This window comes from Drosophila novamexicana, unplaced genomic scaffold (assembly GCF_003285875.2).
Source record: "Drosophila novamexicana strain 15010-1031.04,08,12 unplaced genomic scaffold, DnovRS2.1 tig00000009-arrow-pilon, whole genome shotgun sequence".
In the NCBI taxonomy this organism is placed as follows: domain Eukaryota; kingdom Metazoa; phylum Arthropoda; class Insecta; order Diptera; family Drosophilidae; genus Drosophila; species Drosophila novamexicana.
The window spans coordinates 2880130-2898140 of NW_020824766.1; the positions used below are offsets into that span (position 1 = coordinate 2880130).

The 18011-nt window shown below is 38.6% G+C and overlaps 2 protein-coding genes across 3 annotated transcripts in view; both read right to left on the bottom strand.

The window, feature by feature from the left end:
* Positions 1-18011, bottom strand: part of LOC115769141 (protein TANC2) — a 59041-nt gene that overhangs the window by 30481 nt on the left and 10549 nt on the right. The window lies entirely within an intron of this gene.
* Positions 11361-13034, bottom strand: LOC115768572 (putative uncharacterized protein DDB_G0271606). The gene has a single exon (XM_030713213.1). It carries the CDS (start codon positions 13032-13034, stop codon positions 11361-11363), a length of 1674 nt encoding a protein of 557 aa, XP_030569073.1.

The window sequence follows — 18011 nt, forward strand, 5'->3', positions numbered from 1 at the left end:
GAGATTTTGGCTTTTGATGCGCTCGCAGTTCGTGAAAACGTGAACGAGAAGAGTTACCTAAGCGTAGCCCCCGGGTCCATGGAGGTAAAATACAAAAAACAAAAGAAAAAACCGACTGCGACTGGAAAAACAAGGCGTAGCCAGACGTCGATATCAACAGTTGGCTGTGGCACAAGCCCTATTCAAGGGAAATCCATTAAAGCTCATAACTCTTGCAGCATTTGGCATGCTTTGTGCCAAGTGTCACAAACGGCCAACAACTCGTTAGCCAGATAAAAAACGCTGAAGAATGTCGCAGCATGTTGCGGCAAATAATCAGTCAGTCAGCGAAATCGACGGTGTTTATCAACTGTTCCGGTTCAGTCGGTAGCTGACATTGGCACATGAAATGTACCTGATTCTAAAATGTGTTCAGCTTGATGAAGTCTCGTTTCGCTAGAACTAACAGCTATATTCCTCGAATAGCATGTGTTAAACAAGAGTTCAGTATTAAGCAGAACATCGCTTTTTAAATGATTCCTGATAAGCGATAATTATTGTAACAAATTAAGGGTTAAACACTTTGGAAATTATAGGCCCATCCAATGAAAATTATAAGAAATATGCACATGTAAAGCTGGATATAAGTGTTCTTTTGAATGTATCTAGGCATAGCTGGAAATAAAGACTGCCAGATATCTTTTAGATATTCCCCTATTTCCTTTTGAGACATAATATCCTAAGACTTAACCTCGCAGCGCCTACACGAGCGCATCTTTTATGATATACTCGAAACTTATCATATTGCTACCCTCATCAAAAGCTGAAAACATGCAAATCAAATTAAACCATGCAAGAAAAAAGAAACTAAAGTATCAAATAACGCAGTTCTTTTATCTGTTAGCATTGACCCAGTTCCCGGAAAGGTAAAACGACAAACTGAACACTCGATCAAATTGTTGACACATATTTCTATGTACGCATCTTCGGGCAAATATGAAATGACTTTATTAGCGGCACACTCAATTTGTGCGTGTGCGCGTGTGTAAAAAAAAAAATAAATTAATATTTATCGCCTTTTAAGCTGCACATTTAAATGTGTGTCAAAGCGAGCTGGCCGGAAATTTGCAAAAAAAATAAAAATAAATAAAAGCAAAGCCAAAAACACACAACTGAACTCGAAATGCGAATATGCATAAATCAAATGGCACTTCCGCTGCGCGTAGGCTTTATGAATGAAATACAAGAAATACGCTTAGCCAAATGAAAAGTGACAATTTTATTGGAAGACAGAAGGAGAGAGAGAGGCAAACACATCAGCCCAAACTCCAAGCGAACGTACTTGTTAACTATTTGGATACCCTGTATATACAGAAATCCTCAAAAGCAACATGTGCTAAGTTCATAGACTTATCTTAATAAGAGTCTTTAAGAACTTGACCAGGACATAAGCGCCGAAGTCAAGGGAGTTTTAGTAAACTAATTAGATACCCTGCAAATAAAAATCTATAAGCAGCAACATTTGCTTAGTTCACACAAAGACAATATAAACACTTTATTGCCTTTAGTTGACATATCTTTCCCTGAGAATTTAACCTAACCAGGACATAAGCCCAAACTCAAGCTCCAATGGACATTTGGATACCCTGTATATATTGAAATCCTCAACTTGCTATGCTCACATATCTTAGTCAGAGACTTTTAGAACTTGACCAGGACATAAGCCTAATACAAGCGCGAACGTAATCGTTAATTTTTTGCATACCCTATATATAAAAATTCGTCTGTTCTATACGGGGATAAGGCTAAAGTTCTTCTAACATCATAAATGGTATTTATATTGAAGGAAAAAGCTTTATAAAGTGAAATATTCATGTGATTCGTCTCGTAGGTTAGGTCGCAGATATGTGAACTTTGGAGGCGCCTCCCTGTGATGGAATCGTTTATTAGAAACATTTCAAAGTTAAGAGTCTTTTAGAACTTGACCAGAAGTAAGTCAGAAGTGAGCAGTTCAATATAAATGTCAGTTGATTATGTTCATTTATCGAAAACTTAATGAATTTAAACAACAACAACAACAACAATTGTTGCAGACATTTTAGATTCAAGTAGGATTTAGCAACTGATTCCGTTCAAGTTTCTGTTCTCAGTTCAAACTTCAATCAAATTATTAGCTTGGTTTCGCTTTGCACGCTTCTTGTTCAATTTACAGGGTATCTCTAAGTCTCTCGCGTGCAGCATTTCAAATTTTCTTTTACTAGTTTTGGGATAAACCCACGCACAGACAACGCAGACAACGCGGCCACTCACAGTTGTCATTCATTAAATACGCCCCAGCTAGAGCGCACTCAGCTGATTCATTCATTCATTCACTCATTCATTCAGTCAGTCACTCAGTCATTCAGTTCACGTTTCACGTAAGCATTTATGCGACATTTTTGACAAACAATCTTCAAACGCCGCAAACACCGGACCTCGACTGCATCTCTGTGGGTCGCGACTGTGGACCACGCGTTGGGCTGACCATAATTGGCATCGGTCATCGATCAGTTTAGTTTCCAGTTAGCTAATGCGGGTCGGATGCAGTGCAGCCAATCTAGCTGGCAACTAGCTAGGTTTAGCTACTTTTAGCGGCCTTAAGTCATAAACATCGGAAACTTGCAGGTGCTACAATTAATAGTTAGAACTCAAAAGAATAGACACGGGCATATTCTACTATTCTAGCTAGTTTTTCTATTCTGTTTAGCTATTTTTAGCTGTTTTATTGATATTGGATTCAGCTGGCAACACAGATCGAATGCGGCTGCTTTAATGGTCAATGCATCTCTATGAATTTGTCGTTTATTCATGGAGATTTGAGCTTTGGTCTGGCAATTTGTTTAGCTCTAATCGCCTGCTACAAAGCAGGTGAAATGCAGTTTGAGCAGGTGTCAAAAGCATATAAATCAATCGAAAAAGCTGTTGATGGGTTAAACAAATGGGTCGATTGTGAATAATGTGACGAGTGAATATCCAAGAAGAGTATATTTTAAACTAGATAATTTGTTTAATACCAAATACAACAAAAAGTGAAATTTTGCCTCGCTCAACATATTCTCACGCTTATTTCGACACCTGGAAAACTTTGAAAAGTAATTAAAATATGTTCATAAATCTCTCTGTACATTCAGAATTTGCAAGGCAAATGATTTTTAGCTGCTTAACAAAAACCCAACTTCAAAAGATTCTTCACAATTTGTTGTTTCGTTATTTTTGTGGGCGAATTAGCATTTTTTTTTTTGTCTACATTTTCTTTGTACCCTTTCCGATGTCTTGTGTTTGACAAAATTAATTTGTTTTCAATGAAAATGAGCATTTAATTTGTGCGGCTTTTGTTTGGAAAGAAATTCAAAGCTCAAATTAGCAACTTAATTGCGTGAAATTAATTTCCATCGAATTTTTATCAACAAGTCAAAAACCCACATCTGGCAACTTGTCAGGCCCATAAATGCGTTTTTATATAGTTAAATAACTATGCATTCTGATCGGAATACCCTAATTATGGCCAAATTAATGCCACAAGGTCGAGAGCTCTGGCGTTGTGCTGGGCGATCTGGTTTAGAGTTTTTTTGTTTTGGGCTCGGCTGTCTTTTTGTGTGCATGATTAAGCGATAAAAAATGGTTTATGCTTTTTGGATATTTATACAAAAAAAAAAACACATTTAACAATAACAATATTGATTTTAATAAATGACTTGAGTTTCGCTCTGAATATCAATTTCAAAAATTGCATCTGATAAGCAACTGATTACAGACCTTTACAAAAATTACAGATATTTCAAACAGGTCGCTTAGTTATTTCAAAAATTTCTTTGAAAATGATGAGCCAAAATAAAATAGCTAAGCTGGCATATAAACGTATTTATAGTATCTTTGGAGAAAGATGCAACTGTTTAATAATTTCTTCTCGGGAGGCGTGCCAAAATGTTTCTCAGTGTTACGTTTATTGCGAATCAATTAATATACTTTTAACAGTTTATTTTTTTTATATATACCTGGCCATAAAATATGCCAAATTATTGCTCAAAAGTAGCGCCTAAAGCATCAGACATCTGCCTGCGATTCGACTGTGTCTTTTTGCTTGTGGCAATATTTTTGTTTTGGTTGTCAAATATATATATATATATATATATATATATGTGGATTTTTTCACATCATTAAGAGATCTTTGGCTTTGATTTCCTAGCGTTCTTGGTTTCCATTTACATATTTCCATTGTGCCCAGCTTCTGCCGACTACCGATCTCGGCTGCTGTTTGGCTCCATTATGCTAATGGGGCGTCACATATGTGTCCCCGTATAGTTAGCTGGCAAAGCGGCTTAAAGTGGAAGTGATTGCCTATCGGCATAAAACTTGAAAACAAATTATAAAATCTATACTTATAAGTATATATATTTTTTTAACTCAATTTTGTGCATGCATTTGCATAAATTACGTTGTGGGAACACGCGTGCGCTACGACCATGTCCAAGTCTATGTTTGGACTTGGAAATGCAGACCCCGTCGCAGTCGCAGTCCCAGTCCCAGGCCAGACCAGACCAGACCAGATTGGGACGTCGATTGACAAGCTTTCAGCATTGGACTGGTGGCGCATTACGCGTTGCCATCGATTGCCATCGCTTCACGATGAGGCGATGAGGCGATGAGGCGATGAGCTGCATACAAATGAGTTTTCGGTTTGAGAAGCGCGTGTGGGCGCCACTTGATACTGGCTGGGGGATTGGGATGGGGATGGGGGGCATGCAGCGCCTTGGGGCATCAGCATTAAGCATAATGCAACACTTTGCCGACATTCGATAAAATTTCCTCTGCATTCTTATTCTCATAATGGGCTCATTTCAGGCACTTTCTAAGCCGTCTGCGCCTCATTAATCATCTCTGGGGCGTGGCATATCGTTTGTAAATATTTTGACCAATATTTTGTACCAGTTTTTTTTTCTTTATACATATTTTTGTTTTACATGGTCGCCGGCTTTTTGTTGTTGCTGCTTTTAATTTGCTGTAAATAGAGCGTGTGATTGACAGCGACTCTCCGCGTTGTGTTCTCCGGTTTTATGTTACTTTTTTATCTATTCTTTTCTAATATTGTTTTTTTGTATTTCTATTTTTTGTATCTGCTTAATTCGCTTTGATTGATTGATTTGGGGTTTTGTAACACAGAATTGGCGCTACGAGTAAAAATTGATATGAAATTATGAAATGTTTCACTCCAGAAGTTGAAATACTCAAATTGACTTTTCAATTTCTTGATTGACAGCTCAAATTTGGCTTGTTAGACGAAATTGATATAAATCAAATGATTAAATCATTACGAGAGCTATTTCCAGCGTGAATTGGGAAAATACTCCTACTTCCTTTTAAGAGGAGATTCTCAAGCTTGTTTCAATATATTTTCGATTCTTTTAACATTCCTTAAAATAAGTAAAGCTTAAAGCTAACAGAAAAGAAGAGAACATAGCTCACAATGTTTTCAGCCTTTAGTTGATGTTTGAACTTTATTAACTTGTTTCTCACTTTTTATACACTGAACCCATTCAAAATGGAAAAAAAGGGTATATTGTATTTGTGCAAAATCGAAATGTTTGTAACAGACAGAAGGAAGTATCTCCGACCCCATAATGTATATATATTCTTGATCAGCATCAATAGCCGAGTCGATCTAGCCATGCCCGTCTGTCCGTATTTATGAACGCAAGGATCTCAGAGCCTATAAGAGCTAGATGTAGACCCTCCTAGTACCTGCGCAGATCGAGTTTGTTTCCGATAATCGATAACTTGTCCCGTTTCCAAGTAATCGATTAAAATCGATATCGACATAGAGAGACATTGAGAAATTTTGGTAAATAATAAGAGCTAGAGTCACCAAACTTTACATGTAGCTTCTAGAATAGTATACATATATATTTGAATTTGGTGCTGGAATAAGAGAGTTCAGGGTATCCCATAGTCGGGAGCTCAAGACTAGAACCTCTTACTTTTTAGTTCTAAGCATAGAGCTTACATTATATTTTTTCTAAAGCCTCAAGCCCATTAGCATATACATAATAATTTCTCATGCTGCTAAACATCACTTAAAAGTCCATTTTATTAATGAAGCAACAACAACTCAAGAGACTTCAAATGACACTGAAAAACCACTAATAAAATTGACATGAGCAACAACGACAACAGCAACAGCTCAGGTGTGTCTGACAATACCGATGTAAGGTTCATGTTCGAGATAATGGAACCTCAATAGGCACCTATGCAATTCGCTATGCTCTTTAGAGCGCGTATCCAAATCCAAATAGCCAACAAATTGCCGTCTAAAACGTGAGCGGATTGGCATTGAAAAGCGGCTGACAAATACGTAACATGACGATAATCATGCTATAGAACGACTTATGAAATTGTCTCTACTAGAATTGTGTACATACAGAAACTAAAAAGTGTCCAGAACATTTCAATTGATAACGAAACAGACATTATTAAAAGTTCAACTGATTTAACCCCCACAAAATGGAAACGCATTCAGAAATCAACAAACGCCTCAATTTGATATCGCGTCTTAGTCTCAAAAAGGGTCTGGTTTCTAAAATTATGAACGCTATTGTTGTTCTTCTTGTTTTTCTTGTGGGCTATTTACACGAAAAATGACATAACACGCAAAAGTATTTTGAGTAGCAAACAACTCTGCAGCAAATTTGTATAAATATTCACATACTCACAATATACTCACAATTGTAAATTGCCGAAGCGAAAGAGAATATTGAAGCAAACACTTGTAACTTGTCAAAGTTGGCTGGACTTAGATCATAATTATTTTAATTGAACTACTATTATTAATAATAATTAGTATAAATTATCTATAATAAAAAAAACCATTCTTAAAAAAAGCTTAAGTCTAAAATGATCCACTTCATTTTGATCAATTCATTATCTGTCTCCTTGCATTAGTTTAATAAATCAAGTGTGTATAAGATTTTGTTAAAAATACACTGAGCGAATAAGTCAGGCATGTAGTTAAGCATTGTTGCCAAATATATTATCAAATTTCTTAGTTAGTTAAGAACTTCATTTACAAACAAGACTGTAAGCGGTGCTTAAACCGAACTTGTTTGAATTCGGAACTTGCAAAATGATTTGGTTCGGGTTAAGGTCGGGCCTCTTTGTCTTATGAAAAATAGGAATAAATTATGGTAGAAATAAATAAAATAATAAATAATTGGCAAAAACACTGGAATTTGCAATAACAAATTTGTAGCAACAATTGCATTAATCTAAACAAATTTGTGAATTGCCAATTTTGGTTTTGGATCAAATCTAAACCGCATTTCGTATATGAAAATATTTGTGAATCCAAATAATAAAAATATTAATATAATTATTAATATTTTGAAAATATATGAATGGAATGCGGTGAGCTGGCTTCACGAACTGGAACTAAGTGCAGAGAGTTAGTTGAAGCCGTGAACCGAACCAGTGAACATTTTAGGAGCTTTCAAATTTTGAGTAATTCACAAAAACTATTTAAAAATGTTTAAATATTTGCTGATATTTATTAAGCTTTCCAGACTGGCCAAAAATGTAACCCACCTGAGCTCTATTCAATAACTTTTTTCTACCTTGCTTTTTAATTTATTTTCTAAATAAATATAGCTTATAAAGAATTTTTTTCAATCTTTTAAAAAAAGTATCGTCTAATATTGTCACTGCAAAAAAAGTTAACTCTCTGGCTGGCCGGGCGAGCAAATAAAATACCTTCTTCGTGTCAGCGATGCTATACGAAATTTCTGTATACTTTATATTTTTCTTTTCTGAAGTATTAAATACTTAGGTTGACACTCCTTTTGTCGAGATGCTGTACAATTTGCTTTGTAGTATTCAGCTTTTCGCATTTCTCACTTTTCCAATTTAGCCCAGCCCAATTCATGAATCAAGGCTCATAGCTTGAAAAGTGTTTAAGTTTTATGAAAAGCCTCATGATAAACTAGGCAAAACATAAGCTTTGTTTATATATCGACTGTTTTATAGCTTGGCTGTGGCTACCTATTACGCATTGAGAGAGAAAGAGGCACTGTTGATATGGACATCGGCGCTTCAAAGCTTGTCAGGGCAGATCTTAAAAGTGTTTACGATACTTAAATTACATTTAGAGTGTGTGTGCGAGTGTGTGCGTGTGCGAGTGTGTGCGTGTGCGAGTGTGTGTGCGAGCGTGTGTGCGTCTGCCGTGCAAAGTGGCAATATGTACGCTACGCTCTAAAGTTGTTTAGATTGAAACGTCTTTTAATTGCATGTTAATTGCCCTAACTGAGCGTCCAGACGGACAGACAGCTGGCGAATGTGGACGTTGGTAGCGCGTTCTGGGGACGCAGTTAAGATCTGCGAAAGATACAAAGTTGTAGTCAAAGGCAGAAGAAGAAGTCGTCGTCGCCGTCGTCGGGTTGTTGTTGTTGGCCAAACTTGGAGCTTGGAGCCAGAAGTCAGTGGACATTGTTTGTTCTGGTTGGGGTTTTTCAGCTCTTTCTCTTTAGCTTGTGTTTTATTCTGTTTTGGTCGGTTTCTGTGAAAACTGGACTGAACTGAACTGGACTGCACGGAGTTCGTTCTAGAAAACAGTTGCACTCATTTGTTGTCCCAGTCGCCATCATTGCGCTTGTTCTTCGCTCCTCACCTGGCTGTCTCTCGAGTCCGAGTACGTGTGGTTATGGCTCTGGTTCAGACACTGCCCGTGGACTCTAGCTCTGGACAAAGACAAAGACAAGTTTTTCAAGTTTTCCGACAGGGGCACATGAAGTCATTCAAGTGGCAACCAACAGCAGCCCAGAGCCACCGGACGAGGGACAAGGCACAGACACACTGTTGACCACAAGAAGACCGCCTCGAGGCGTGCAAAACAGTTTTGCTTCTCAGCCTTGTTGTTGTCTCTTGGTTGTTTTTGTTGCTTTTGTTGTTGCCTGTTGTCCAGTTGTTTAGAGCTGTCATTTACACTTGACGTTCAAGTGAAATAGCAACAATTGCATTTGCTGGCAACTACTGCAGTCAGACTTATATTTATACATATACAATGTATATAATTCCATCAGCTGAAGCTTATGGGGAATCAATTACCTCAGATAAGATAAGATTGCTAAGCTGCTAAGTAGTTGGGTACATTAGTTCTCGATTGTAATGAGAAGCCCTTTTCGGAAAGGCATAACATAAGTCGTATATAAAAATGAAATAGTTTAAAAACTTATGACAAAACTATTACGCATTGATACGTATTAATAATTCCTCTGTGACATTTATCAAAGTTTAGAAAGCATTAATCAGTCATGGGAAAGTATTAGTAATAGAAATCTTTTCAAACGGCAAAACCGTAAATAAAACTTAACATTAACTGCAAAATTAACATGCATGTCTAAGCTTAACATGCATGTTAACATCGATACTCCATTTAACAGTCAGTTTTTAACATGAATTCCCTACTTAACATAAATGTTTAAACTTAACATGGACTATTACCTTAGAATATTACCCATATTTTAACACACACTTTAACATTACCTTTCATACCCAAAAAACAACCGAAATTTAAATACCTTTTACAGTTTATACTGAAACAAAATAGCTAGACTTAACATGAATTGTAACATAAGAAAAGATTTTGTCTATTGTTTGCATTTTTTTTTTAACATTTATAAATGTTGCTTCTGTTTTAAAGATTCAATTGAATTTGGTTGATAATTTCAGTAAAATTCTTAGGGAACGTAATATTCACATACACTATTATGTTACGCCATTTATTTTACTGCACTTTTAGTAGAATATCCAACAATATCTCTGCGTAACATAGCACCGCTTTCATTTAAGGTAGATGTTATAACTAAATAGTCATTAATAGGCATTAGGTTTACTTTCAAGCCATACTGACCACTTCGATAAATAATAGCTATGGTTCCAAGTGGCATACCCTATAGATATGAGTAACTAGTTTACCTTTATCGCCGTCAGCATGAGCTCGTGCTCGTTTTGTGGGCCTTACTCATAGGGTTGGGTGGGGCCTTCTAAATAGACGTAGACAACGTTAAATCACTGACCCAATTCAAGGGCCTAATGGTTACGCCTCAGTGTTCCACTTGACTTTTGTTTGTAATGCGCACAGTTTTTGGGTTTTTATAAAGAGCTCATTGTAAGATTTGTTTAGTGGCCATTCGCAGGCAAGTGTTAATTAAGTTTATTGAAACTTCAGTTACAGAAACAGACACAGATACGATTCAATGGATTTGAATGTGAGCCAAATGAAGCGTGCCCTTTTTGGGGGTTCGGCAGCGATCAGGAAATGAGTTGACAATTTGAAAAGCAAAGACCAGTTCGTAATATCCACCCGTAAATTGCGCACATTTAGCCACATTTATTTATTTTTTTTTTATCACAAAAAGCCCGTCGCCATATTCACAGCGAACAGTTGCAGCGCTTGCAAAATGGTCAAGACATAAGTTTTGGACATAATTAAGACATCGCGAATGGCATTTGGGTAAAATGTTTGCCATTTGCGTTGACAGTTGTCAACGAGCGCTAACTTGGCTAATTAATCAAAATAATGGCAACATTTTTGGCCAAACAATTGACATTCTGCACAAAATAACACAATTAATAGTTAAATGGATATTAAAAATGCAAATCACACGAAGTCAAGTGTGTATAAAATGCAGAAATCAATCAAAATGAAGCAGATGCATATTTTAATTTTAAATACACTGGGAGGAGCTATATTCAATCATTTTTGAACTTAAAATGAGAAGCATGAGAAGAGCTGGTATAGATAAATCTTGATTTTACAAGATTTATATGTATATATACATATATACATAGAATATTTACACTGCGAGTAAAAGAGAAGATTCATAAATTTGAGTAGCTAAATTTAATAATTTTCAAACTTAAAATGAGCTTTGTCTTCAAATGATTCTCTCAAAAAGAGCTTGTATAGGTAAATCTTGATTTTGCGAGAATTATATATGAATATATGTATCAGAAGAAGGCAGAAATCAATCAAAATGCAACAGAAACATATTTTAATTAGAGATACACTGCTAGAAAAAGGGAGGAGTCATAAATTTGGGTAGCTAAATTTAATCATTTTTAAACTCAAAATGAGCTTCAACTTTAAATGTTTCCCTTAAGAGCTTTTATAGATAAATCTTGATTTTGCAAGATATATATATGTATATATCTATAAATATATATAATATATATAGCCGAATTTTAGCAAGCTATTCAAGGGGTAATATCAAAGGTGCCCTCTATGAATAGCTTGTCCTTTGAGTACTTCCGTGATTCCATCCTTGATTCCGGACCTGCTTTCGCACTGTCTTTTGTTAGTTGTTCGCCTCGTCCTTGAGCTTGGCCTCGGCCAGCAGCAGGGCCTCAATTTTCTTGAGATTCTGCTCAATTTTGCTTTTGTACTCTTCCTCCTCACTTGGTGTCTGTTTCTTGGTCTCCTCCTCCTGCTGCGCCGAGCTGTCGCCTTTGGTGCGTCGACCCATGGTCAATTTGGTGATCAGATGTCGTGGTATCCGCACCTCGGCGCCAATGCGATTCTGGCTTTTGTACTGATCCAGGACGCGCACGAATGGCTTGAGGGGACAGCCCTTGGCCTGCGCCTCGGTCATCAGCCGATGGGCGTACTCCATGAACTGGGCATCCTCGCGCAGGCACTCCAGCTGCGCCAGTCGATTGTAGTTGGTGGTCGGACGCGCTTCCTCGTTGCGACGCAGCTGCTCCTGTTTGTCCAGCTGCGCGCGCAGCTCGTGCTGGCGACGCAGCTGCTCCTGGCGCTGCTGCCGCTTGAACTGCACGTGAATCAGCTCGTTTTGCAGACGCCTGTCCGCGTCCTTGCGACGCTGTGCCTCCGCTTGCCGCTTGGCTGCCTCGGCCTGCTCCTGCTCGGACCGCTGCATGGCCAGGCGTTCGGCCTTGATCTGCTGCCGCCGCTGGCGAGCTGTCTGCTGCTCGACACTGTGCGCTCGTTGCATCTCCGCCAGCTGTCGCTCGTGGCGCAGCTGATCCTCGCCAGCGCTGTAGTGCAGCCGCGGTGCCAGCTCCTTGGCCAGCTGCTCGTTGCGCTGCAGTCGCCGCTGCACACGCTGCTTGGCCAGGTCGATCTTCAGGCCGTCCAGCTTGGCCTTTGCCTTGTTGTGCAGCTCGCATATCGCCAGTTCCACCTTATCTAAAATCTGCATTTGCTGCCGCCGCTGCTCGGCTGCCTCTAGGGAAGCCAGCGTGTGCTGGCGTCTCTGCTGCAGCTTGGCCGCCTGCTCAGCGCGCTCTTTGTCCAGCTGCTGCTTCAGTTGCAGCTCGTTGCGCTGCCGCTCCTGGCGTGCCAGCTCCAGCTGCTCCGCTTTGGCCGCGCTGCGTTCCTGCTGCCGCTGCTCGATGGATTTGAGCAGATCGCGCTTGTGCTCGCCAAGCTGCTGACGTCGCTCCCGTTGACGCAACTGCGCCTCTTCCAGCCCATTGAGCACCTGCTCGCTGTAGATGCGCCTGTCCAGCGTGCGCTGCTGCTCCGCTGCCGCCGCAAACTGTGCCTGCAGCTGCCTCTGGGCAATGATGCCGCGCAGCACCTCACTTTGCTGCTTGGCGCAGTGCAGTTCCCGTGGTCCCGGACGCAGCTGCTCCAGCAGCTGCTGCGCCTTTTCGATGCGCTGCCGCTGCCTGAGCTGCTCCTCGCGCTGCACCGCGGCGCTCTCCTCGAGCGCACGCTGCTTGGCCAGCTGCTGCTCCGCCTGCTGCTGCAGCTGATCCCTTCGGCACTGCTCCTCCACGGTGGGGCACAGCTTGCGACCGCCGAAGCGACGCAGCAGCTCCTCGCCGCCCAGACGCAGCTGCTCCTCGTAAAGCTGACGCTGCTGCTGCCTCTGCCGCTGCTGCTCCTTGTCTGCCTGGCAGGCATTCGCCTGGAGTCGCGCATAGCGCTGCAGCGATATAACCAAAGGAGGCTTCTCCCTTATTCTCAACTCGCGCCGTTCCTGTGGCAGCCAACTGTACTGCATGGCGCTTAGCTATAGAATCGATTGAGTGCTGAAAATTGCCGGCTAAAATATTTGTTTGCTGTTGTCTAGGAGCTTCAGCTGTGGCGGGGAGATTCGTCGCCAAGGCAATGTCCGGTTACATGTTTGGAATTAAAAGCCATAACTTCTAAGAACTCAAACTTTTGCTGCATTTAACCTAACCTAACTCAAAAGTTATCTTTCATAGAAGAGAAAGAAATATCTATTATAAAGATTCCAAAATTTAGATATATTAAAGATATTCTTTAATTGTTGGAATCGGTTAGAGTAGATATTATATTTTGTCTTTTGAGAAGCCTTTTGTTTTGAAATTGCAATCGCAGCTGAAATAACATCCAAATTACCGAATACGTTTGTATTGAATAACCATTTCAACGACCTCAACTGCAGTTGTTCGAGTTCAAAGTGAGCCAAGTATCAATTTCCAGTGTCCAGGTTCCATTTGCATTACTCATGGCCTCCAATGCACTTGTGGTAATCGAAGTAATCGAATTGCAGCATTCGCACTCCCCGCACCAAATTACGATAGTTGGTGGTGGCTCGCGGATATTTATGGGGCATGTTTCACGGATGCCGCAAAAGTGTTGCCTTGGTGAAAGGCACTTTGCAGCGGTTGCATGTGAGATTGTCATCAAATATTTGCGCCAGCAACTCGATAAATTGCTGTAATTTACATTTCTTGCCAGTTTCTACAAGTTGATATTTATGTGGAACAATCAGACGAAGCTTGGCATTTTGCTGCAGAAATCTCGAAGTACTCCTTCGGTTATAGAAACTAACTAAAGTATCGATTTTAGAACTTAAGAATAGTGAAACATAGAAATGGATATCGATATTTATCGATTTTCGCAGAACTCTTGAGCAATTAACGACTAACTTTTGATTACGAATTTTAAAACCCTAAAATCTCGCCGACTGAAAATCGATATTTATCGGTATTTGCAGAAATCTTGAGCAATTATAGACTAACTAAATTCTTTAAGAATTTGAAAAACCAAAAATTTCGCTCAGATAACGTGGCTGAAAATCGAATTTATAGATTTTTCATTCATTTAAATCAAGAATGTCACGGTCTTAAGCAACAAGATACTGGTAATCGATATTAATCGACATTTTGGGTCTACGGATGAGAGTTATCGATACAATATCGAAAATCTTCCCTTGCCGTGCCTGATGAACTGTTCATTCTTACCAGGAAAAGCAATCAGTACGGCACAACTTTAATATACCCTCTTTAAACATTTTAATGGATGCAGGGTATAGAAACAATTGCTCAAAAATAATTAAACAATTTTGATATAGGACTTAGACCCTTGCTTTAACTAACTGGGGATCAATTTCACATTATTCCGAACACATTACTCATTCGTAAATCCAAACTTTAATTTTAGTCAAACAAACTAATGAAGCCAAAGAACTTCCCGCACTCCCCCACTCTCACTCTCTCTCCCTCTCGCTCTCCCTCTCACTTCCCCTCGCCCACTCGTGGCCCACCCTAAAAAGACTAGAGTGTCACAAAATTGAATTATCTGATCGAGTTACGTTCTATATTTGAGTCGTATTCTGGTATTTACGTGTTTGTGGAGTTCTATGTCAGTCAACTGGATGATTTTGCTGGGTTGTTCTCTATTTTTTTGTTTTAAGGTTTTTGTTTGTTGTCTAAGCAAACGCCTGACAATGAATGAGAGCGTGTGTGCGTACGTGTGTGTGTGTGTGTGTGTGTGTGTGCCTGAGGCTTAAAGGTTTTATCTTTTTTCATGTTCGTTGTGAACTTGTTGATTTTAGATACAAAGTTGCTGTCGTCGTTGTCGCTGTTGCTGTCGTATTTGCGCAACCAAAAACAACCAGAATTGTCGAAACGACCGAAAACACGAAGGTTAATGTATCTTCACATCGTTCAGGTTGTATCTATTGCAAATAAAGCAAATACGCTGCGTTTGTTTTCAATGCTTTTTGGGCTTGCGAGAAGTTTTTGAAGCTCGCTTCACTTTTCAGTTGAAGTTTGCTTAACTTTTTTTTTTTTGCAAGTCTGCGACTTGCCAGACTTTGTAGCTTTGCCGACGATTATTAAATATGTTTGAATATATATATATATATATATGTATAGAGACCCCGTCTGAGTTCTAAGAAGAGTCAACAGTTTTTTTTTTTTTTTGTTTTTGTTGCCTGTGCAAAAATTGAGCTGTGCAAACATAAATTTGATTCTGAATTATGAATTTTGTATCAGAAGCCAAAAATAAATCAGGTAAACTTCATAAGGCTCAGCTCCTTTGTTGTGCGCTGATGCGCAAAAGTTAGCCAATTAATCAAAGGATCTCAAAATGAAACTGGCTTCTGAAAGCGCATTCGATGTATTCCCAATTAGGTTTAATGAGCTGGCAAAGCAACATGAAATAAATTCAATTTTATTTCAAGTAAAACTAAATAAAATTGAAGCTTATGTCTAAAGAGCTTAAGATATAGGGCTGTCCGATCTAGATAGACTTATATAATATCCCGGGTTAATCACCCTATAAATACATTTGTTTTATGTTTATCTTAATAGATAGATTAGCTGCAAAGCTGACTAATGCTGGAGTGACAGCATCGCTTAGTCATTTATGTAAATAATTGACAGAATGTGTTAATTAATGCACTTGCCACAAGAATAGTTGACTAATTGGTAAAATGTTTAACATACTTTCATGTGGCCTTTGCAGGGATACAAAGTTCAAAAATCACTTTAGCACAACTTACAAAACACTTTTGTTTGATTTCCTGGGCAGAAAATGAAGTAAAAGGCGTGTGAAACTTACCTAAAAGAGAAGAGAATGCAAAATTTACAGATAAATTAAACAATTTATTAAAGAAAATTACTTAAATTTTAGCTTTCGTTAACGAGAACAGAAATAAACAAGTAAGAAGTTCTAGTCGGGAGTTCCCGACTAGGGGATACCGTGAACCCTTTTCTTCCAACACCAAATGCAAATATACATATATACTATACTATATATACTACATATACCAGAAGCTATATGTCAAGCTTGGTGACTTTAGCTCTTATTATTTACCAAGATTGCCCAAAAAACAGGATATCGATATCGATTTTTATCGATTGCTTGGAAACGGAGCAAGATATCGATTATCGAAACAAACTCGATCTGCGCGAGCACTAGGAGATCCTACATCTAATGGGTCTCTAGCTCTTTTAGGTTCTGAGATACTTGCGTTCATACATACGGACGGACGGACAGACAGACAGACATGGCTAGAACGACTCGGCTATTGATGCTGATCAAGAATAAATATACTTTATGGGGTCGGAGATGCTTCTTTCTGCCTGTTGCATACATTTACATTTTGCACAAATACAATATACCCTTATACCCATTTTTAATGAATTCAGGGTATAACAATTGACAGCTGTTTGAATTCTTAAACAAAATGCAAATATGTTTCTTAAATATTTACAAATCTTATGTATTTTAAAATACTCCCATAATTTAAAAGCCCGTTGTTTGGGTATATAGTAGATATATTTGAAAACATTTAAAATGTGAAAGATATTTATTTTCTATCCCATTCCTATAAGAACCAGGTATAACTTATATTCCCTCATATATTCCATACCATATTTATTTACATTAAAAGAGCTATTTTCTCTCTAATGCTTTGCACACATTATAGAAACAGAACCATGAAAATATGCTGTCATTAAACCTTTGGTCTTGCTTCTCTTCGCACATTAAGCTCCATGACATTGCTGCAGACAATGTGTGTATATGGTTCACAGACTTCAAACATTTTAATAGCTCATTAAAAACAACAACAAAAACAAAATTCCATGGAACTAAAGTAGCTCAGCGTCGTAAAAAGGCGACACATGTGGCATCAAAAAACAACAGCTCAGATGAGTTTGAAAAATTCTATTTTGTATATGTATCTAGCGAGTCGACTTCAACTAATTGCTTTGACAGTTTCTTTGGCTGTATCTTTAGCTTTATAATGGAAGAGTAGTCGTATGCACACGAGATTGCCGCGAGAGAGATCAAAACCCATTTGGAACTTGCAAATTGCAGACTGCAATTGCCAACTCCCCTCTCGCTGCCCCTTGGCGGGCTTTCAGCTCTTTGCATTCCATGTGCAATTGAAGATCCGGCGCCAACTGCACTCCAAGTGGATGTCTTTGCATTGGCGCCAGACGCAAAACAGTTTGGTGTAAACAATTTAAGCGATCCGTAGACACGCCCCACACGTTTTCAAAGCGAGCATCACAAGTAAATATCAAAAGAAATAGGAAACTAATCTCATCCCTATCTTTCTTCTTCCTTCAATTATACTGTCAGAGTGTCGGCCAGTTTTATAGCTCACAAGTAAATAATAAAGCAAATGGGAATATAACGATGGGTTTCTAAAATTATTTTCCTAAACGTGTCAGAATTCACTTATCAAGCTTGTTAAAGACGCGTACTATAATATAAGCACAGTGCTCTCTACGTAATGAGAACAGTCCGAATCTTGCCAGATTTAAATTAATTATTTATTCCTGACATTAGAAACATTTCATTAATATTTATTAATTCATCACATTTAAAATTGCTGCATTTTGATTTGTATTCGATTTCATTTCTGGGAAATTGGAATTTCTTTATCAACGAGTCGTTCTAGTTGGCGAGGTATCACTGTACCTAATAAACACTATACCAAGTAGAGCAGGTTCAATAGTTCAGTGTCACTCCGATAATTCATTGCGTTTGGAACTGTGAGCCGCGGCCTTCAAATAGAACAATAAATAAAACTGACCAACTGAGCCGTGACTTACAAATGTTGCGTGCTGCCTTTTTGTGTAATGTAAATAATAATAATACAAAAAATATCATAATAATAATAATATAGCATTAAGCTTGAAAAATGATGAGTTCATGGAAAACAAAGGCTTGGCTTGGCTTTAACTTTGAGCTCAGTTTAACTGGGACTGGA

Bases quoted from the DNA above. Each gene is read 5' to 3' on its own strand.
- LOC115768572 (XM_030713213.1), bottom strand. From the start codon at position 13,034: ATGCAGTACAGTTGGCTGCCACAGGAACGGCGCGAGTTGAGAATAAGG.